We start from the raw sequence: 24,059 nt of genomic DNA on the forward strand, positions 1-24,059 counted from the left end.
GAGGTAACCTAGCTCAAGCAACTATTAAAATGGAAAAAAAAAACTCTTAAAACTAGACCGACATCTCCACTAGGTTAAGAGGTCAGTTATGTAACAGCACCGAAATGAGCTAAAGTGTGATGAATAACCAGTCTTCTGCAGCAGAAATAACAGGGGGAGGGCAAAGGAGAGAGAGACCAATATACTCTCAGGTACCTGTAGTTGCCACCAAGGAAGGCTGTCTTCTCGCCACACAAATGGACATTTGATGACTTGAGACAAAAAACTAGCCAGGAATGACATCTTATGATGGCAGTTTACCACTGTATAATTTTTATTTTGCTTTTGTTTACTGGGTTTTACCATTTGGGTTTACTCAAAATACCCATTTCAGCCGAGACCAGAGGAGAAAAGCTCCAACATATTACAAACATTTTTAAGCACACATTCAGCAAAACACATGGACAGATATTTAATATACATTAACAATTACACACACATTTGCTAATTGTATTACAGTCATATGAAATAAAGGCAGCTATTACAGTATAAAAGATACTTGTGCATTAGTATATGTTGAACATTGAGCACCTGAAGAGACGTATTAGGGGATTTGTCAAATAGATAACAGATCATGTGATTAGTGCTTGGAAATTCAAAAAAATGTAGATGAGGGAAGGGGGTAGGTCAGGCAGAAAATGTTAATATTAACAGTTGCGGTATAAAGCACGTTCATAGATAATTACATTTATGGCCTCATAAGGTTTATATTAGAAGTGTAGAGGGATGGGGTGAGCAGTGTCAAAAGCTAATAAAACTAGCGTACAATGAAAACACTTAAAAATAACTGGGAAAAGCCGAAAGACTCAACAACAACAACTACTGCAACCAAAACCTTGGTTGAAGACTATAATGTGGATTCAATATGCCATTCCAGTCAAATCAACAAAACTGTAATAAAAGAAAACAACTCATCGTTCCATGGCTCACAAGGACGAATCCTTGACTTGTGACCCAGATGATCTGGGATTGACTACTAATCCTAGGGCTAATGCAGTTGATTTGAAGTGGCAGAGAGAGTGTCTGATGCTAGCTGACCCACGTTGTGGGGAGAGATACAGCTAGGTTCACTGTTGCACTGACACCTAGCAGAGGCTATGTGCTGTACCAGGTTTTACAAGGAGCATCAGGGTTGTGAAAGGTGCATGCATGCCATGTAGCTGGAGCCTGGTAAGTGCCGTAGTGCACATAACTGGGAAGCTAGTGCTACAGCCAAGCCTGACAGCTGCAGAGGGGTTGGGACTAAGCAGATAAGTCAGATGGAGCGAGTGACTTATTCGAACACAATGACCACACGCAGCAAAAAAAAACTTGGTAATAAACTTATCTAACTATTGTCTAACGGAACCACAAATGTCTCTTCTAAATAAAGGGTTAAGTTTTATACCAGCGCAAAGAACTATATTAACAGACATGCTCAAACAACTGAAACTGTTTTCACGCACTTTGACTTTGAAAACAATGTTTAAAGATACAGGGATGGGGAATGTTAACATTTTTAAACAATCTAGTGTTTTTATACCAAAACCACACCCATTATAGAAACCTTTGCTACAGTATGTGAAAAAGAAATTAGAGAAGAGTTTGCACAAGACAGCCCAGTGATGTTTTATAATATGAGTGCAATGGAAACTGAGGCACTGAAACAGTTGAGAACATTATCTTGCATTAAAATTAGACAAGCAGACAAAGGTGGTGGGGTAGTCATGATGGATAAATCTTTTTATATCCAACAGATGATGCTGCTGCTGAATGATAGTGATACTTATTCACCGATTACTGGCAGAGAGGTCAGGGCAATTATAGATAGGGTCTCAGTATTTATTTTTGATTTACTTGTAACAAGGCAGATTGCTGAAGAATTGTTTGACTATTTTAAAACAGAATATCCACTCACATCAATGATTTATGGACTTCCCAAAGTCCATAAAAATATGACCTACCACCCATGAGACCTATAGTCTCAAGCAAAGCATGGACTACAGAAGCTGTATCTATCTATGTTGTGAAATGCTTACATCCAGTTTTAGAGTCATGTGAGACTGTACTTAGGGACACTACGGCATTTTTGAATCTGTTACATAATAAAATTTACAATTTGAATAGAAATTATATGTTTGTCACCATGGACGTTACATCATTGTTCATGGTGATACCCAATAATTGGGGCATTGAAAAGATACGTGAACCACTAAATGATAAAAAGACATATAGTGCTTCCAAAATTAATTTGATTTGTGACCTCCTTGAAATTATATTGGAAAACAATGTTTTTGTTTTCAATGAAAACTTTTACTTACAAAGGGTTGGCGTGACTATGGGCACAGCTTGTGCAAATAGCTACGCCAACCTAGTACTAGTGGCATGGGAAATTAATCCTCTATTGCAAGGAAATGAATACCAAAGTAAGATTCTATGGTATACACATTTTGTAGATGATGCATTTTTGTTATGGGGGGGGTACTACTGAAGAATTGGAACAATTGATTGAGCATCTACATAGTACCACCGATTTTCTAAGATTTACATATGAGTACTCCTATGAGAACATTGACTTTTTGGATGTTAAGTTATGTAAACCAAGTAATAAACACATTACTACTTCTGTATATAGAAAACCTAGTCGTAAAAACAGTATTCTACACAAAACAAGCATGCATCCAGGACATGTAAGCAAAAAATGTCATTAGAGGACAGTTTATGAGAGTTAGCCGTTTACACAATACAGTTGAAGGCTTAGATACAGCAATACTAACACTAAAAGAAGAGTTTAAAGAAAGGCTACAGTAATAAAGACATTAGGAATCATATTAAGTATGTGTCGCAGAAAAGGAAGGACAAAGGTAAACCCTAATTCTCTGACACTACTAACATAGAAAATAACACATATAGGAATGACTCTAATATGATTGGGTTTCGAGTTTCGAGTGACCTACTCCAGTAACATCGGGAGATTTTGCTCAATTTTTGAAAAAACTGGAATATCCTAAGGTCAATTAGTCAACTAGAGGGGGTTATTGATGATAGACCCCATTTCTGCTTTAATAATAAGAAATCTCTTAACAGTTAACTGTGTTATAAAACAAGGAATAATAGACGCTTAATAAAATCCCAAAGAATTGGTACATTCCCATGCAGGAATTGCATAGCATGTAGTTATTTATATAGTAAACCTACTTTTTCACACCCCACCATGAATTTTGATATAGAAGTTAATTTTTATGCAGACTGTAAAACACAGCACTTCGTTTATTTTAGTTTTTGTACTAAATGTTTCATTTTTTACATAGGGAAAACCAATAGATGTCTTAAAGAACATATATTGGAACATGTAAGAGATATAACCAATAAGAAAGACACCAATGCTCTAGCGAAACATGCATTAACTGAGGATACGCAACATGTATTTAATTTTATGGTGCTAGAGATTATTGAACAAAATATTAGAGGGGGTGATATAAATAACAGAGTAGAAAAAACAGAGCAAAAATGGATACTACAACTACAGGCGAACATACCACCAGGGCTAAATGGTGTAGTTTCACTGAAACCCTTCCTGAAAGCCAGGTCTCTGAAACATTGATTTTATTGGTCTTAACTATATGACACTTTTTTTACTATTTTGAATACTGCTGTTAAAGTTTAGAACTCTTAATTGTTATTAATTAATGATGTCATATTGAATGTGGTACTTGATTGGTCAGTATGAGTTTAAATTTAGTTGTTTTATTTGCATGAATGGAGTCTGATGAAGCGATTAGTTGTAAATCGTGAAAGCGCTTACTCTTATGTGATTTATTAAAACTGCTTGAATTCAGTGAGCCGTGGTCAGTTTGTTGTTTTATTTTTGTTTGAAGTCAGATGGTTGCCTAGATGACTGCCTCCCATGACTAGTTCTCACCTGAAAATAATTGCATGGATTGACTGGGTTATGGGAGGGCTGATGGTTGTCAGGGAGCAGAGACACAATGACCTAAACAAAAACAAACCTTGACATAGTTTCCTGGTAAATTTTATGTAATCAAAACAACAGCTGCTACCAAAAGATACATACAAAGTGTACATTTAAGTTGTAATGAAGTCATACACCAGAAATTACCAAGAACAAAGCAGTCAGAAGTGGTTGTGTTGAATCTTACTTGCTTCCTGTTTGCTACACAGCTATTTCCATCTGTAGGGAACATCCTTCCTTATATGCACTTTCTAGTACTACCAAACAACAAGTGTTGCAAATTACTAGCATGGATGCTAGCAGATCCTTTCTACAAGAACTTGAGTTTCAGATGTTGCTGCTGTACAAAAATCCAAGTATTGCTGAATACTATTTTTGCAGGGCTAACCCCCCAGTGGTGTGAACACTGGCTCTAGGTGATGGTCGCTGTTGATGTGATACCCCGAACCCATGGGGAAAAGTGGGGATTGTGGATTAATGGATGTATATTGAATTACAGATTTTAACATATGTACTTTTCCTCTGTCTTTAAGAATTTAGTCCAAATATTTATTTATTTTACATTTGTTGACTGGGATAGTCCAAATGGATGCATGTCCATTTTCAGCAGAGGCCCGGGGAGAAAAGCTCCAAGGTTAGCAGTTAAGATTACAGATACATTACATATTGCAAATACAATATTTACAGTGATTACATATGTAAACAAGTTATACAAATTCCACAGGTTAGAGATAATCCCGAGTGTAAGTCAGGATTAAGTAACACAAATAAACTGAATTAACAGTTTTTACTCATTCTAGAGTAGAGTTAGTCAGCCTTGATACATGACATAGCCAGTTAAGTGTCCAATGTTGTTTGAGTCTTGTCCTAAATTGACACAGGGTGGAAAGTAAAGTAATAGCAGCTGGGAGAGAGTTCCAGGATCTACCTACAGAGTTGGCAAAGAGAGAGTCACTGGCTGTGTTATTAATTTTGCTAGTCTGAATTAGTAGTCTGTTAGAGGATCGAAGCGGTCTAGGATTGTTTTAAGGGGTGATAATATTTTTAAGTGCAGAAGTATTGTCCGGATTATAGAGGATTTTATAGGCCGTAATCAGTTGGTTATACTGGATTAGGCTGGGTAGTTCTAGCCACCCAAGCTGGTTTAGATTGATACAATGATGTGTCATGAAAGGCAGTCCAGTGGCAAATCTGGTAATGTGGTTGTAGCAGATTGAGAGTTTAAGGACAGACTTGTTTAAATTAGAGAGTAGAGGGGATGCATACAGAAGAGATGAAAGAAGGTGAGAGCGAGCTATGGCAATTCTAGCAGAAGGGGTTAGGAAGGCTTTTATTCTGTAAAGTGACCCTAGTTTTTTATTGATGGTTTTGATGGATTGATTAACATGTAGGTCAAATTATAGATTATTATCTATTACACCTAGTAGTTTTGTAGAAGGGTCAGGGGAGATTATTGTGCCATTATTTGCTTTTATGGTAAAGGTGAATGCAATAGACCTATGTGTTGGTGAGAAAAACAACATTTTAGTTTTTTTTGGATTTGGGATCACACGACAATCAGAAAGCCAGTTTTCTATTGTGTTGAAGGTGGTCTGGGTAGCTGACCATAGCTCTGTTGGAGATGTGGCTGAGCAGATCAGGGTGGAGTCATCAGCATATACAGCTGACTTTTGGGATGACAGTATAACTGTCATTAATGAAGATGAAGAACAGCAGGGGCCCTGGTATAGAGCCTTGTGGTACACCAAGGGTGTTAGGAGGTTAGAGAGTTTGTTTTGCCAAAGGACAGCCTGCTGTCTGTCATTCAGATAGGATTGAAACCATTGAAGGGCTTTTGTATCTAGAAATAATGTTTTCAGGGTGTTGATTAAAAGTTGGTGATCAACCATGTCAAATGCCTTGGAAAGATCCAAGAAGAGTGGTGAAGGCTAGGAGGGCTGAAGTAGTGCTGTGGTGAGGTCGGAAGCTGTGCTGGGTGTCTGCCATAAGGTGATTCCAGATTAGGTGGTGCATCAGTTGTCTATGAATACACTTTTCCATAATCTTTGCAAGTGGAGATAGTATAGCTATTAGCCTATAATTGGATAATTCAGTAGAGCTGCCTCCTTTGTGAAGTGGGATTACATAGGATATTTTCCAGATGGTGGGGATTTTAGCTTCTGCTATGGTTCGATTGATTAGTACTGAGATGGGGTAAGCAATAGCATCAGCTGCCTTTTGTAGGTACTAAGCAGGGAGTTGGTCAGCAGAGAGTGTTATGGGTTTTAGTTTTTTGATCAAGGTACGGATAACTGAAGTGGCGACTGGTTGGAAGCTGAATGAGAGTTGGTTTCTAGAGGTGGTACCTTCAGGGCCGGGGGAGTTAGGAGGTAGTTGGCTAGCTAGGGCTTGAATTGTCTCAGTAAAGAATCGGTTAAAACTGTCTGAGACATTCTCAGGGGGTTTATCAATGGTAGCAGCAGGGATAGGGATTGAAGTTTGTCCAGGATGGAGAAGTTTATTTAAGCTTGCCCAAAACTTCTGGGGGTATTTTGATTTATTTTCTGTAAATTATAGAAGTATTGTTTTTTTGTCTTGTAAAATGGATTTTTTAATCTCGTTCCTAGATTGCCTATATTTAATGTGATCTTGGAGGTCTTTAGTACGCCATAATGCCCATGCTTTGTTTCTAAGGATAGTTTCTAGTTTGGATGCTTTAGAGAGCCATGGAGCAGTTTTTGCCTTTGTTCTTATTGAGCGAACAGGTGGCATGAGAATCAAGGATCTCAAGGAACTTGTTGTTAAAGTATACAACTGCTTCCACTAAGGGGATGTGTTTTAGAACAGACCATTTACATGAGTTTAGTTCTTGTTGGAATTTGGCAGGGTTAAAGTATTTTTTGTTTCTTACCATTCTGAGTAAGGGTTGTTGGGGGTTAATGGCTTTGTGTTTAATTATATAGGTGAGAAGGTGATCACTTAGATCATCAGGGAGGGTCCCAAAGGTGTACAATTGGGGGTGACTATTTATGAGTACCCAGTCAAGTATGCTTTCTTTTTGGTTTGGTTTACCTATCCTGGTAGGGGTGGCTATGATTTGTGCAAATTCATGCAGGTTAATATGGGTGGTTGGGGATTCTGAGGAATAGGTGCCCCAGTCTATGTTAAAATCACAGAGTAGTAGGGTTTCTTGGGGGCAGTGACATGATAGCCAGTGAAGGGTATCTTCAAGTGTAGATATATTGTTGCCTGGGGGAATGTACATACAAATGATGTTGATACATTTAGTTTTATTAAGTTGCAATTTGGTGGCAAGAATCTCTGAGTTACTAATTTGAGGTGGTTGTACAGCATCTATGGTGGTAAATAATAAATTGTATAGTATCTATGGTGACAAATAATAAATAAATTTTATTTTTTTCTCTTCATTCCCAGATTATACTTGATTCCAGCCTGTCATAACTTGCCAGGAGGTTCTGTTAGTAATCTCAGTTAAATTAATTTCAAAGACCTTCTTTATGGATTACATTTCGAAACAGTCCTTGATATACCAAAAAATTGCTGACTTTGCTACAATTCCTTTCTATCAAAATGAATCATGGCTGACTTTCTTCTTACAAAAATAACTGCATGTTAGAGTTAGGAGAGCATTAACACAACTACAGTTGCATATTACCTGAGATAGTCCCGCCTGCAGAGTTTTCTCCCAAGTTTGTAGTAAAGCCTTCGCCCCACCTCACCCAGTCTGCAACCACAGAGATCACAACTCAGACAATCCTCATGCCAGTACTGATCGATAGCCTTCAGGAAATACCGATCCCCGATGCTCTGCTGACAGCCTCCACATGCTAGTAATGATGGCGGAATCTGTAGAACCTCATCTACAGGCTCTCTAAGGTGCAAAAAATTAAATTACTTCTTAAGACATTCAGAAACAGAACTGCAAAGCTATTTATTAGTAAAAGAATACTGCAACCTTATTACACATTTTGTTTAAAATGACTCATGTTGTGCATTCCACATCAGCATCCATCCACTCATTTTGTGAAGTGTATGTCCTGATGAGGGTCATGATGGAAACAAACAGAGCAGGCTAGTCCAGATTTCTGTATTCCCTGTGACAGTCACCTGCTCATCCTGTGGTATCCTGAGGTGTTCCCCATAAGATGACAGGTGTTCTTGTCCTGCCAAGGGCCGTTTCTCAGTGGGCTGCACTTCATACACATCTTGTAAGATGCCCTGGGGCACCCTCACAAGGTATCTAAACCACCTCAGTTGACTTCTCTTAACTCAAGTAGTGTGAGCGGTAGTTGAACTCAAGGAAAAAAAAACAAAATCATTTAACTGCAAAGCAACTGTAGAACAGTTTATTAAAATATTTCCAATAAGCGTTCAAATAATCCAGCTATTTCTCAAGGTACTTTACTCTATTACAAAGACCACTTTACATAAAAATCCAAACACAAAAAAATAACCAGTGGACAAATCACATGCAGGATAAAAAAAAAGATGTTCATGAAGGCAATATCTGTGTGTGTGTGTGTGTGTGTGTGTGTGTGTGTGTGTGTGTGTGTGTGTATATATATATATATATATAGTTCCATATCGGATAAAGTAATAAGACCCAAAAAGCACTTTAGAGGTACAAAAGTACTTTTAATATTAGATGGAATAAACATTCAGGTAGCTCCATCATGCAGCCATTTGGTTCAACTGAAGAAAACACACAGATCGGTGACCGATTTCGCCCCCTGACATTGTCAGTGTAAAATTTTTGTTTGTTCCGTCTAATATTAAAAGTACTTTTGTACCTCTAAAGTGCTTTTTGGGTCTTATTACTTTATCCGATATTGGATTTGCAACTTTGAGTGCTGGAATTTCTGTTTTTGGAACATTGTATTTTACTCCGTGCACCATTTTTCAGTGACGTGCACTTGATTCTTTTGATATATATATATAAAATAAATACACACACACACACACACACACACACACACACAATCACACTCATGCATATTTATCATTAGAATGTAAAATGTTGCCAACTTTTTCAGAATCTTTTGCAATTTATTAATTTTTCTGAATGTTTTTGAACTGTATAATCATATTGTGGCACTGAGGCTAAGATTCCCAATCAAAACACACTCGCCAGCTTATGGTATGGGATCCCCAGGGACTCCAAGGCAAGCTGAGAGTCACCAATATTCCAACATGTCCTCATTCGACCCTCTGGCCTTCTGCCAGTGGACAGTGCTTAGAACAATACCTGCATGAGATGTCCAAGAGCATACATCTCAACCCTGCAAACTTTCACAGAATATCCAGAATTGTGCCACATTTTTTTTGTCCATCCCTCATAACATCGGAGATTTTCTGGCAAGTTGTTAAGGATTGTGTCATCAAACAATGACAGACCTTTGAGATTCAGACTTTCATATCCTTCCAAAATGCATACCAATTCAAAAACTCTAAGTTTTGAAGAGCAGTTTTTTAATATCTGTCCATATTTTTGTGCCTCTGTCCCCCCGCATCATTTTTGGTTTTGTCCCAATTCCTACAGTAAGAGAATGAGAGGTATATCCCAGGGGGCATCCTCACAAAGTGCCCACACTACTTCATTTGACTTCTCTCAGCTCCATGGAGAGGTGGCTATGCTCTGGGGCCGTCCTTCATTGATGAACTCCTCACTTTGTCACTGGCAGTGGGCCAAGCTGTCCTGCAAAGGAGCCTTATCTGTGCTACCCAAGTCCATTATCTCATCTTCAGATAACTAACAAAGCTCATTACTATTTGTGTTAGGAATCTCAGAAATAATACCCAACACTACACCAAACTGATCTCAGATGTCATGGTTTAGTCCAACCCAGAGTATATTGCTTACATACTTGTGGACAAATATAGTTCAAGTTTCTTCCTGTCCCACCAAGTAAATACTTCTGAACAGATCCTAAATTAACTCACCAAAACCAAAAACTTAAGCTCTATTGGTCCTGACAACATAACAGTTTGACTTTTACTCAGACTAAGCATAGTTGCACAGATCCCCTTCTAAACATATTTAATCAAACATATTCAATCTTGTTTTTTCAGCTAGGAAAGTGACTGAAGCAGAGAGCAATCTTCTCTTTTCTGGGAGAGAACTATAACGTTCGAGTTAGAAGAGCTAATTTTCATCTCAACCACTTTACAGGCAGCAATGAAGAGCTTCAGTAAGTGCTGCTGTTCATGGTAATGAGACTAGAAGGGCAGCATAATCCAGAAACAACAAAGACACAATCCTGACATCCTCAAACTGGATACTCTTCAGGTGACCCTATATACGTTTTGATAACCTGTCCATGAAAATTCCAAACAAGAAGGAAGAAAAGATAGACCCGGGGCTAAGTCTTGTACTTACTTTGAATGTAGTAAACCTAAATACCTAGAATACAGGCACAGCTCATGCTCATTAAATAGACACCATGTAGCCTGCAGCACGAGCAGCACTTCCCACAATACATATTCAGGGTACATAACCCTTGTAGACAGTACTGCGAAATACCTTTCAACCGCTCAGCTCAAGAAATCTGGACAAAGCCTAAAACAATGGGGGGAACAAAGGCCCAAAAATGTGGACAGATTTTAAATACTGCTCTTACAAACTCAGAAAATTGCTAGAACAACAAGATTTGTTAGCATACATTTTCTGCAGAATATTATGAGTCTGAAACTCAAATGTATGTCATTATTCAGTTACTTCAATTCTAAATGACTTACCAGAAAAACACAAATTTTAAGAGGAGCAGACCAAAAATTAGGCAAAAATCTGGACAGTTGAGAAGTATCTGCCAAACTTGCCTAACACCTTCCAGTATCTATGAAAGATAAAGAGCTAATTCATTCTTCCATAATCTAGATAAAATGTGCAGTGCTTCTCCTGAATCAGGAACTCAAATATTGGATGAAGTCTCCTTTCAAACACCCTGGCATAAGCTTTCCCAGGGACACTGCAGAGGATGTTCCCACTAACTGGAACAATCCCTCTAGTCTCCCTTTCTGAAAATGGGGACCATTACCCTACTTTGGGAGTCTGGGAATACTGTCCTAGTCTTCCAGGTAACACTGGAAAGGCAAGTTAGCAGTAACACTCAAATAATATCCCATGAATTCAGTATTTTCACTGCCATGGGCATTCCACAGCAGAAATATTTAACCAGTGCAGTTGCCTCATCTACATAAATGGATCCAATACCACCATCGGGTTTGGGCCTCCAGCTGCTGAAAGTGCTCCTTCTAGAACTTGTCATTGTATCCATTTTAGGTCAACATTTCTCCATATTTCCCAAAAACGCTATGGAATATATTATCACTCCCTCTTCAGTCACCAAATAATTTGCTACAACATTTTTGAGGCCATATGAATATCATTCTCAGTCGCTTTGGTTCCCTTCAGCAATTGCTGCAGGTTCTACCTTTTTGGCTTATCAGTACTTAACAATCAGATGTGGAGACCTGCTTGTCAGTGTTAAATGGAAGGCTTCACTTTTTAATCTTTTAAAATCCCACACTTCTTTTTTTTTCATCTACTGTTTTTGTCCCGATGCCTGTTGACCATCAAGCCTCTCAATCAGACGCTACCCTGTGTGAGGTAGGCCACCAGATAGGTGGCCATGAGGGTGCTTTGTGCTCTCATCAGCCAGCATCTTGACAATAATAACATTTTGTTTAGTGTAACCCCACCCTGGTACTGATATGATAACTGCTGCCTAAGCCCCCTTGTCCTGTCATGCTTGCTATACCCTGATAGGGACTACCACCATTAGCTATGGTGACCATGCACACATCTTCCTCTGCAGTGGCTCCCCTGCATCACTGCATCATGACGGGTCTCCATTCTCCAGCAGAGGCTCTGTTAATAGAGCAGTGGAGCAAGCCATAAGGGAACCAGCACAGTTCCCCCAGAATATGCACATCCATCCTTCCTGCCTGCACCAATAAGTTCCCAAGCACCAAGTAAACACAGGTCACCTGGGCTTTTGTCAGTGCTTTATCCCTGTATGCTACCAGCACTGGTTTCTCACACTTTGCTGTTCACAACAGGATCATAAGGCTGTCATCATAGAAACAACCGTCTCAGCTACTGATGTTTTGACAAGTCCGTTCAGGGCCTACATTACAAACTTCCTCACGTTTATGGGAGAAACTCCTCTGGAGGAGAAAGTTGAACTCATCTTGCAACAAAGCAACATCTAGGCATTCCCAAGACACCATCACTGCACAACTGGTTTTCCCTGCTCTGCCCAGCTACTGCCTCATTTTATCTGTACCATCTCGCTACCAGATGGTGATCTTGTCAACTGCTTAGCAACTCTACAAAACACATCCAAAAGCAGCCCGGGATGAAGCTCTCCCAAAAAGCAAACTGCAATAACAAAAGTCCAGAATGGAAGTAAACAAACATGGCTCTCTTGATAATAAATAAAAGACAAAGCTTTTATTCAGGTACAAACTAGTGAGCGCTTTTGTACTATCAACAACAATATAACCATACAGAGAGGTGAATGCAGCAATCAGTTACAGTTACTCAGTAGTGAAAGTGAGAATTAATGTTTTAATTTTATTTTTGTATGTGTAGTTTCAGACTTTCTATTTTGTATGTAAGGATTTTTTAAGCTAGTTGATATGTGAAGCCCACCTTACATTTGTTGACAATTGTCAGCAGGTGAATTTTAATTGTTGAAAATATATGATTGGTTGCTGTGAAATAATGTGGGTGAGGCAACCCCTTTTGAAATTTTTGCACTGTTTGTATTGTTTGAAGAAGTGCCAGGAGGCACGAAAGCACTCACTAGTTTGTACCTGAATAAAAGTTTTGTCTTTTATTTATTATCAAGAGAGCAGTGTTTGTTTACTCCCATTTTGGACTTTTGTTATTGCTTAGCAATTCTCCTGAAAAGAATGACTACAATAATACTGCCTCATACCTAATGACATAACATAAACTCGCTCATCAGCTTCTGGCCCAGGGTGCTCCATTATGTTTATGATTAGCCTTGTGTTTAAACAATGTGTTTGCCATGGGCAATCTGTGACTAATATACAAGTCCAAAATAACTTAACCCTTTTTTCAGATTAGGTAGGATGTTCCTTCCAGTGTTATCTCTCCAGGTATGACCATCATTATGCCTTTGTGCAGTGAAGTCTCCTAGTAAATCTACAGGATTAGTAGGTGGTACTTTACTGATTATTACATCCATGGCATCTTAAAGTCAGATACTATGAATTGTTGTTACATGCATCTGCAGAAACAGAATTACTTTCTTTTTCTGTAATTTACCCTACAGCTGCATTGAGGCAACCCTCTCAATTACTGGCATAAACTCCAAATAAAAATATACTGAGCTGGGGGACATCCCAACACCCGTTTGAGACCTCTCGTCATTCAGCTTGAGAGAGAGAAGATAGAGGGAGTGATGAGTGAAAGACCACTTCCCCTTCAGAAGTCTGTTTCCAGAGGAAGCAGTGCAGATTGCTTCTTTCTCAGACAGAAGGAAAGTAACAAAAGACAAAAAAGGACAAAAGTTATACTTTATCTTATGCAACGGGCAGAAAGAATGATGCAGACCAACCAACAGTAGATATCTGTTGGGCTGTTAAACCAAAGAAACAACCCAAGCTGAAATTAATATTAAAAAAGGCATCACGTTACCTAAAAATAATCACAACAAAAACAGTTAGCAGCTGCCCTTTACAGGTGACTGATGCCCTAGGATGTGCCCTCTGCTTCAACCTATACAAGGTGGGTACAGTGTACTGCACCCCAGAACCCTATTCCATCTTACCAGTACTGCAGCCCCAGGATGCTATTCCAGCTTGCCAGTACTGTGCCCCCAGGATGCTACTCCATTTTACTAGTGCTGTGCCCCCAGGACGTTATTCCTGCTGACCAATACTGCACCCCAGACTACTACTACACCTTACCAGTACTGCACCCTAGGATATTATTCCAGTTTGAGTACTGCACCCCAGGATACTGTTTCAGCTTACCATCCCTGCACCCCAGGACACTATTACAGCTTGTCAGCACTGTATCCCAGGACACTATTCTGGCTAAACATCGCACCCCAGGACACTATTCCATCTAAACAGTACCACACCCCAGGATACTATTCCAGCTAAGCAGTAGCACAACCAGTTGCACACCCCAGGACACTATTCCAGCTAAGCAGTAGCACACCCCAGGACACTATTTTATTTGTTTTATTTTACATTTGTTAACCGGGCTAGTCCAGATGGATTGTATGTCCATTTTCAGTGGAGGCCCGAGGAGATAAGCTCCATTTGTGAACACAGAGATAAAGTAAGGACATCACAATATCACAGAAAACAATTTTTTTTCCAGATCATATCACACATAATACAAGGAAATGATGTTATCATGCTAAGTATCAGCTAATTCTTGAGGAAAGAAAAGATTTCTTTCCAATGATTATACAGAAAATGGGAAAGGTCATTTAGAGAGTGTTATTTGAGAAACATATATATACAGAAGGATTGAGACAGAACAAAATATACAGAAAAATTGAGACAGAACATTCATGACTACTTATGAAAAATTACTTGAGATATTCACTACTTAAAAGGGCTATAGAAGAGTTTACAGTATAGTGGTAAAGTAGAGGAAATCAGAGAATTAGTCAGGGTTGGAACAGGGGCATAACCATTGTATCTTAAGGTGTTTCTTGAGTCTTTGTTTAAAAAGTGGCAGCAAGGGAAGTATATTTAGCTCTTGTGGCAGCATATTCCATTTTTTTTCCAGCAGTACTGTTGAATAAGGACCTGCCAGGTTATTAGGCTTGCTAGTATTAGCAAGAAGTTTCCTGGAAGATCGTAAGGAATTGAGATTTCTGTAAGGGGTAATAAGGTTGGAAAGTAAAGGGGTGTTGTTTGGTTGGTAAAGTATTTTATGAACTATGGTAAGTTGTGAAAGTATCAAAATGTTTTTTAGTTCTAACCATTCAAGTTGCTGTAGGTTCAGACATTGGTGAGTTCTATAATGGCTCCCAGTGGCAAATCTGGCTATATTGTTATAGGAGTTGGCTAGTTTGACAAAATTAGTTTTTTTAGGTTAGTGTATATGGGTGAAGCATACAGAAGAGATGAGATCAAATGGGAGTGAGCAATTTTAACTCTAGATGTTAGGGTTAAGAAAGGTTTTATTCTATATAAGGAGCCTATTTTCCTGTTTACTGTTTTAATGGTATTGTTAATATGGTTATCAAAGGTGAGATTGTTATCAATTGTGATACCTAGCAGTTTGGTGGAGGAGTTTGGGGATATAAGGGTGACATTAGTGGATTTTATTGAGAAATCAATGGGGGGGGACTTAGTGTTAGGTAAGAAGAGCAAGAGCTTGGTCTTTTTAGCGTTCAACAGGAGGCAGCATTTCAAGAACCAAGGTTCTACTGTGCTAAAGACTTTCTGGGTAAGGGTTTGAAGTTCAGATGAAGTATTGGCAGTACATATGAGCGTGAAATCATCTGCATATTGTATAGTGGTTGCTTGAGGGATTACAGCATGGAGGTCACTGATGAACAAGGAGAAATGGAGAGGACCTAGAATGGAGCCCTGAGGAACTCCAAGGGAGATGGGCAAGTGGGAGGATAACTCATTCTCCCAAAGAACTGCTTGTTGCCTATTAATAAGGTAGGATTTAAACCAGAGGATAGCCTTGTTGTCTAGAGAGAGGGATTCAAGGATCTTTATAAGCAAGGAGTGGTTAACCATATCAAAAGCTTTAGATAAATCAATAAAAAGTGCTGAGGAAAGGCTATTGCTATTACGGATACGGTTGATGGAGTCGGCGAAAGAAAGGAGAGCAGTAGTGGTGCTGTGGTAGGGCCTGAAGCCATGTTGGCAGTTTGCTAAGGTATTGTGTTGGGTTAAGTGGTCCATTAGCTGGTGATGAATGCATTTTTCCATAACCTTAGCTAGGGGTGATAAGAGAGCTATAGGCCTGTAACTGGAATAGTCATTAGAGTTACCACCTTTATGTAAAGGGATTATATGGGAGATTTTCCACATGTCTGGGATGTTTCCTTCATTGATGGTTCTATTTATAAGGATAGATATAGGGTAGGCTACTGATTTAGCAGCCCTTTGCAGATATTCTGACAGTAACTGGTCTGCAGAGGGGGTGCACGACTTAAGTTTTTGGATGATTTTTTAATTGTAGGCAGTAGAGATGGGTTGAAGTTGGAAGGTAGGTAGAGTGGTCAGGTAAAGGGATAGGGAGAATAGTGCTGTCTATGGATAGTTGATGGGCTAAGGATTGTATAGTGTCTGTAAAAAAGGTGTTAAAGGTATTGACAATTTGCTGGGGGGTATTATTATCAGCTCCTAGTGGGGATGGTGTGCTAGAGTGACCCGGATTAAGTAGTCTATTTAAGCTTGACCAGAACTTTTGAGGATTATTATGGTGAGTTTGCTGTAGTTTACAATAGTAGTTCTTTTTTTTTTTTATCAGTGAGAATAGCTCTTTTTGTGATATTTCTCAGTTGTCTAAAGGTTTTATTGTCAGAGATGGATTTAGTGGCTCTTCATTTAGACCAGGATTTGTTCCTTAGTAATATAAAGAACAAAAAACTGCTATCACCAAAGTAGTCCGCTCGTCAAAAAAGGTTGAACAAATGCAGCAAATGAAACGAGCAGGCTTACCACAGATATGAAGTTGACAAAATCCACTTGTATAAAATCCTTTTATTACCAAAATATAAGATGATACAAGATGAGTGCTTTCGCGTATAAGATATACGCTTCTTCAGATCTAACACATAATAAAATTCAACTAGTTTATATACAAAATCTAGAGTGTAGGCATCATTTAATCATCAATTAACAAATCAATCAATTAGAATTAAAAGAAAGTAAAAATCTTTTAAACAAGACGTTCCTATCATTTAGTTTATAGCAATGGAACTGCATTTTCACTATAAAAAAAATCTATAAAAAATCAGTTTCGAATATTATCAAAGCGAAACTTGAAATTGAAGAATTCTTTAAAAAATGTGTATCATTTAAAACATGAACATTGTCTAACATCTATAGATGGAAAAAATTACTTAACCATAACCTAATGGTACCAGAGTATACAGAGCATGCTAGTAGATTTGCTTAATAGATGTATGATATAGAATATAAAGCATGACATATTATATAAAATGTAAAAATACCTTAATGTAAAAAATATATGAATAGATATAAGATATAGAATACATATCTAATAAAACCATGCACAATATATGACCATGGCATAATTGTAAGATTCATAAAAAATCATAAAAAGTAATAGTGACACAAAATGAGCATAATATGTAATACTAATAAATAACAAAAAATGGAAATATATATAAATATACAACCATAAGTGTGTATAAGAGGCATAATATTTCATCTGCTATCCTTTAATATAGGTTTAAGAGATATATATTGGTTTAAACCTGGGGATTGATGGGCTCTTAATTTAAAGATCCATTCTAGCTCTTTCAGTTCTAAATAATTAATATAATCCCCTCCCCTCTCACTATTATGAATAATCTGCAAAACTCTAAAACAAAATGAATGACTATTATTTTGAATAATATGCTTAGCTAACGCATTTAATTCATTCTTACGCTTTATATCATAAGTATGATTATAAATTATTTTTTTGAGTTGCCTTTCAGTAAGACCTACATAATAAACAGAACACATCTGACATGTAGCCAAGTATATCAGGTTTGAGCTACTGCATGAAGCTTGGAACCTTGGTTTAAAACACTAGTTCATAGAAGGATGAGTAAATATTTGTTCTTTTGTAATATATCTACACATATTACATTGTTTACAAGGGTAAGTACCTAGCTTTAGGGACATGTCTAAGTGTAGTGTGTTGTCAGTCCGTGGATCTATACATAATAATCTTTTGAGATTTTTATTATTTCTATAAGTAAAAATAGGATGAGAACCTACTATTCCAGCTGTTTTCTCATCTATAGTTAGGACATTCCAATTATTGCCAATGATCTTCCTTATATTCATACTATCATTAGTGTAAGTTGTAATAAAGGGTATATAATTGCTATAAAATTGCTGAGTATATTTTACATTACTATTATAATTCATATTGATATTGGATGTTGTTAGATTTAACTCCTTGCCCAGTACCTCAATTTCAACAGATTTAACCATTGCCATATTATATCCTCTGTCCATAAAAATTTTCTCCAAACATTCAACTTCAAATAACAGATCAGATCTTTCCTTGCATAACTTAAATAGCCGAATAAACTGGCTCTTCACTATCCCGCTAAACACATGTCAAGGATGCATGCTGTCATAGCTAAGAATAGCATTTTTCCAGCATTTATTTCGGTAGAGAGTGGAGACCATCTTTGTTCCCTTTATTTTAAGTTTCACATCCAGGAAATTAATCTCATTGTGGGATGTTTCCATGGTGAATCTTGGGAAACTGGTGGTATCCTCTAAATATGTTAGAAGAGTTTTAAACTCCTCTATAGTCCCATCCCAAACAATGAGAATATCATCCACAAATCTCTTATATACTAAAATTTTTTATCGGTGAGAATAGCTCTTTTTGTGATATTTCTCAGTTGTCTAAAGGTTTGATTGTCAGAGATGGATTTAGTGGCTCTTCATTTAGACCAGGATTTGTTCCTTAGTAATATCTTTTGTCTAGTATCTTTTGACAGCCAAGAGGCAGTCTTGGACTTCATTCTAATAGTTCGTTTGGGTGCATGCTCATCTAGGATTGTTAGGAATTTAGAGTTGAAATATTTAACAGCCTCTTCAAGAGGGAGAGTTTTTAGAGAGTTCCAGTCACAGGCGTCAAGTTCATTTTGGAAAGATATAGGGTTAAAATGCTTATTTGACCTTAAAATCCTGAATGTGGGGGAGTTAGGAATGTCATTCTTTTGTCTTGCAATGCAAGTCAAAGTATGATCACTCGCATCATCAGTAAGGTTCCAACTTTATAAGTTTGTTGTCTGTAAAGATCCAATCTAAGATACTCTCTTTTTTATTTGGTTTGTTAATTCTAGTAGTGGAAGTGATTGTTTGGTTAAAGCCATGTAGATTAATATGTAAGGAAGGGTTGTCAGTGTTGATACACTTCCAGTCAGTATTAAAGTCCCCTAATATTATTGTTTCTTGTGGATAGGTAGTGGAAATCCAGCTTAGAATATTCCCTATAGTAGTGTTATTATTACCTGGAGGAAGGTAGGTTCAGATAATGTTTAGGTATTTGCTAGTGTTTAGTTTAAGTCTAGAGATAAGGATTTTTGCCTTAATGTCTAAGGGGGGATAAAGGGTATTGTGGAGATTTGTAAACCAGTCCTATATAGAATGGCTACTCCTCCACCCCTACGTTTTGCGTGGTCTAATCTCAGCATATTATAGCCTGGGGGTGTTACCTCATTGTCCTTAGTTCCTGGCTTTAACCAAGTTTCTGTAAGACAGAGGATATCAAAGGAACGTGTGTCTAGAAGGGCATGGAGATTGGTACTTTGTTGTTGACACTGCGGACATTAAGATGATCTATTAGTAAGGAGTTTGGGAGACTGGTTAAGGTGGTTAGGGTAGAAGAAGTGGTGTTGTGAGGTGTGACTGTACTAACATTGGTTGGGCCTGGGTTGGGGTGGATATCACCATCTTTTAAGGTGAGAGCCTTTAGTTTTGAAGTAGGGTTGTAAAAGTAACTAGTTATACTCTTTGGTTTCCTTATGGAGGCGTTAAGGACTTTCATATGTGTGAGGCAATGGTATTTGGCTAGCAGGTAGCATGGAGTAGATGTAATATTTATATGAGTATGGGTAAGGCGAGAATTTAGACAAGCTGTTTGTTTAGGAGAGTTGTTGTAGTGAACATAATTCACTTTTTCAAAGAAGGTCAGGAGATAGGCAGAAATGAGGGCTGGTATAAGTATTAACTTAGTTTGGGGAGCTTTATTTTTTGTGGGCATGTTGCTAAGATTCACTGTGGAAGTACAAAAAGGTAGCTTGTACTATAACAAAAAGATGGTTGGGCAGGAATAGGGGAATTTTATATAAAGAAGGAAATGAAGAGTCTTTGTAGAAAATATTTTAGGGGGAAAAGGAAATCGGGAAAAGTACTCATGGTAATGGTGTACGAGAAAGTGGGAAAGGAGATGGGTAAAACTAAGGAGGGGAGTGGCTAGGTAGTCTAGATTGGTTGGAGTATTTCATAGGTAGGGGGTGTGGCAAGGGAAGTATAAAGCTAGGACTACTGGGGGTGGGTGGGAATTGGGGGTAGGGTAGGGGAGCGGAGTGAGCCCGCAGGGCGAACGGAGCGGGAAGATCCAAGGAGATGGATGAGCAAGTCAGCAAGGAGACAGTCATTAAGGTGGCTAGCAGCACAAGTCAGTAAAGGCTCAGAGGTAAGGTACAGTAATGCTACGAGAGGCAGAGGGGAAGGAGGGAGGTTACAGAGATAAGGGAAGAGCAATAGAGCAAAGTAAGGCAGAGTGTATAAAGATAACTTGTATGAGCTCTACAGTTATGTAGTACAAAGGCTGGGGAATGGCAACACAGCAATATAGGACAGTCAATATCTAGTAGCTATTTAGTTTACAATTAAGTATTTATAAGTAGGTGAGTGCTACCATCTAGTGGGTGGATCAGTTTAATACAGTGGAGGGCTAGGGCTCCTAAGGGGGGAGTGATGGACTGGGGAGAGCAGGTTGAGTGGGCTAAGCAGTAGGCTGACAGCATGCACACGTAGGATTACAATATTGCTATTGGGTATGCAGACTACTTTATAAAAGGTACATACACTTGGTTTCTATGGACAATTAATTACTGCTTCAGTTCGGGGGACCAATACAATACTGGAAAATAAGGATTTGTTTTAGGATGTTTTCAACAGTCTGGAATCCAGGGTACCTCAAGACAGGATAGACCAGGGATGCTTTACTAGAAGAGAAGTAATATAAAGCAATTACTATCATAGGGTCACAAACAGCAACTAGTTGAGAAATGCAGGATTAAGTTGTAAGAAGTTGTGCTTTGCAAGTATGCAAAAAGAGGAAACACTGCAAAGAGATATAACTGGCAACAGAAACAGCAATGTAATACTACTAAATAGGCAGGAAAAGCACATAACATTAACAGTAACTACGTTACATTAAAGAGACTTCCAACAATTAGCATGCATGATGCAATTCAGAAAGTCAGATTTACATACCGTTACAGCATACCAAATAAATAAATAAATAAAATAAAACAAAACATATTCAGTGTTAGTATGAGCCAGCAGCACAACTGAATGTGAAACGGATATTACACCTATAAATATATGATACTGAGTTATAAACCTGCTCTTACCTTTGTGCAAATTTATGTTGCATCTGTATGCAAGATATACCTATATGCCAAAATTCAGTTTTTAACCCATTATCTAGCTTATCATGCCACTTGTGCACTTATTATTTCTAAAATGATGATATACATCCCTTTATAAAACAATACAGGGGAAATACATATGGAATAAAGAAAATCCTACTATAGTAAAATAATGTGTTAGTGCTTTCTGATCCTGCAGGTACAGACTGTCTTATCAACAGTATGTATCAGTCTCTGGTAGTCTCATTAGGAAATACAGTTACAAGACAGTACAGCTGATGTTGTACAGAATGATGTGCAGATGGTTAAGGGACTACACGAGTGTACTGTCTAATGCTCAGTCTGAGAAGTGGATAGGAAACGTGACATGGGTTAGGGAAAAAGTTAGTCAGCAGAATGACTTGCCCTTACCCAGGGTACAACAGTAAATACATGGCTTTGGTGAAGACTGTACTAGAAATTAAATTACTTGAAATCAAGCAGAATACAGATAGTGTGTAACAGGCTGTACTGTGTATCGTCCAATGAGATCCTAAAATTCTTTAAGCCTGTGACACTGTGCACATCATTGCTAAGTGGCTCTACTAGCACAGACATGTCCTTTACAAACCTCATATTTTTTCTACACAGCTCATGAAACTCTACACTACAAGATGTTGTAAATTCCCCTGCAGCTGGAAGAACATCCAGGTTAAAATAAATAGTTCTACACAATGCAAGGACCTCACAAGAAGTAGAGTAACAAGAAATGACAACATAATTTTCATAAGCTCCCAGGAGGCCCTGCAAGAGTATGTTTATAACCTCTTGAATACAGACAACATTACTGAAAATGGGCAGCAGTAATCTTAACTGCATTTAAAATTATGACAATGCTAAACAGATGCCTGAATGTAAGGAAGAACAAGAACAGTTTCTTTAACCTTAATATCCCTTATCTACCCAAGGCTAGTACTAATTAGGAAAAACAAGCTCTCTGTATAAATAAAACATTAGAAATGTAGACGACTATAATAATTAAGTGTCCCATCCATATATGGTACTTAAGAAGCACAAGCATACCTATCAACTTCTTTACTCAAGAATTCTGGCCAAAGTTAAAAGTAATGGGGGACAATGTCCAAAATTCAGGGACAATTTTTAAATATCAACTCTAACTCCCTTAAAAAGTTTAATAGAACAAGATGTTTTGCATCAATATGCATTTTATAAACAATAATAAAAGTGAAACTCTAATAACTGGTGTGTCACCCACCACTGCTACCAATATGTGATCAGCACCAATATATGTTGTCCCCACGCTGAGCCAGTAATCAAGGAGTCTGGATCCTCACCACTGACACTGGAGAGGGATGTGCATTTGGAAAACAAATGGATACACGCAGTATTTCCAGATGCAGACCCCGCTGCATCAAGTACAATTTCCCTTAAAGAAGTACAACAGGTTTCTCTAATGTATTCCTCAACTTCACGGGCCTTTTTCTCCCTATTTACATTGTCCTCTGTAAAGTAACAACAGTAAAGCATTTACAATTTTTATAATTCCCCTTACTTCTGTAACAGAAGCCTTCCTTCTCATTCTGTGATGGTTTCACTTACAAAATGATTCTCTCACGTTAGAATAAAGCTTGCTGGAGTTGCCCAGTTACTGACATCATCGAGGCCAGGCAGTGCAGGTACTTTTTTTTTTTTTTTAATCAGTTCCCTCCCCCAAAGTGACATCACCACAGCCGTCATCTGATTCTAACTAAAGTAATAAGACCCACCCATTCTGTGATGTCATGGCTCCCTTGTCCTTCCCACAGCATGAGTGCGGTTCATTTTATTCAATAGTAGTGTAGTAACACCGATGTTTGGAAACACAGAAATTTGGTATGCATACTTGTACATTCTGCACAGCAAATGATGCTTAGGTGATGTATTGCTTGCATACTTCTCTGTTGTATTTGCACCAGATACTGCTAGTGTGCAGTGCAGGAATAGAAATATTAAAACATTACCCTGGTATCAGAGGTAGCAGTGCAACATATTCATAGTGGCTTAACATGAGAGTAGCTCTAAGCAAGCACCATGTGAAACCTGAACAAGCACCTAGAATTATTCAGTGCAGCTTCCACACCTTAAGTCTGAAAATGAATTCACATACTCACATGAACAGGAGTAGCTGCATATTGATGGCTAAAGGTGTATGGGCATGTTGGGTGGTTACTACACTGCAAAACTGGTATGTAATGGTGGAGATATTTGGAAGGCATGAGCAAACACACCAGTATATTAAAGCCATAGCACCAATTGAACCGGAGGCTGGCAAATAGATTTAGTAAGGGATTTTGTCCATGCACAAATATTTCAACACTGACTATTTGCATTGGCATCCATTATCTGATTCAAGGTAAGTTAACCTTGATGTCCTTTACTTAAAAATAAATAAATAAAAAAAATACTTTGTTATAAGTGACTTCTGGACACAAGAAAAAGGAAGGGGAAAATATAGCAATGTGGTTTGTATGTACAAAGACAAATCCAGGGACACTGCAAAAGGTTTTTTTTTTTTTGCAAACCAACCAGTGGAGTAAAAACATATGAAGGCAAACACTGCATACCAACACACTTTGCACATGTAAATCTCTATTTTTAACAAGGTGGAAGCATGAAGTGATACTTTAACACTTAAATTAATAAAGATCTAAACT

The 24,059-nt window shown here is 38.0% G+C and overlaps 1 protein-coding gene and 1 long non-coding RNA gene across 3 annotated transcripts in view; one reads left to right on the forward strand and one right to left on the reverse strand.

Annotated features, from left to right (window-relative positions):
• LOC122811172 overlaps nucleotides 1–24,059 on the forward strand; it is a 1,417,861-nt gene that overhangs the window by 263,586 nt on the left and 1,130,216 nt on the right. The window lies entirely within an intron of this gene.
• Nucleotides 1–24,059, reverse strand: part of LMO2 (LIM domain only 2) — a 229,583-nt gene that overhangs the window by 107,284 nt on the left and 98,240 nt on the right. Inside the window, exon 2 of the mRNA XM_044082837.1 lies at nucleotides 7,647–7,862. Coding sequence (XP_043938772.1) covers nucleotides 7,647–7,862 — 216 coding nt within the window. The remainder of the gene's footprint in view (nucleotides 1–7,646; nucleotides 7,863–24,059) is intronic.

This window comes from Protopterus annectens, chromosome 9.part0 (genome assembly GCF_019279795.1).
Source record: "Protopterus annectens isolate FY-2018-M chromosome 9.part0, PAN1.0, whole genome shotgun sequence".
NCBI classification, from domain to species: Eukaryota; Metazoa; Chordata; order Ceratodontiformes; family Protopteridae; genus Protopterus; species Protopterus annectens.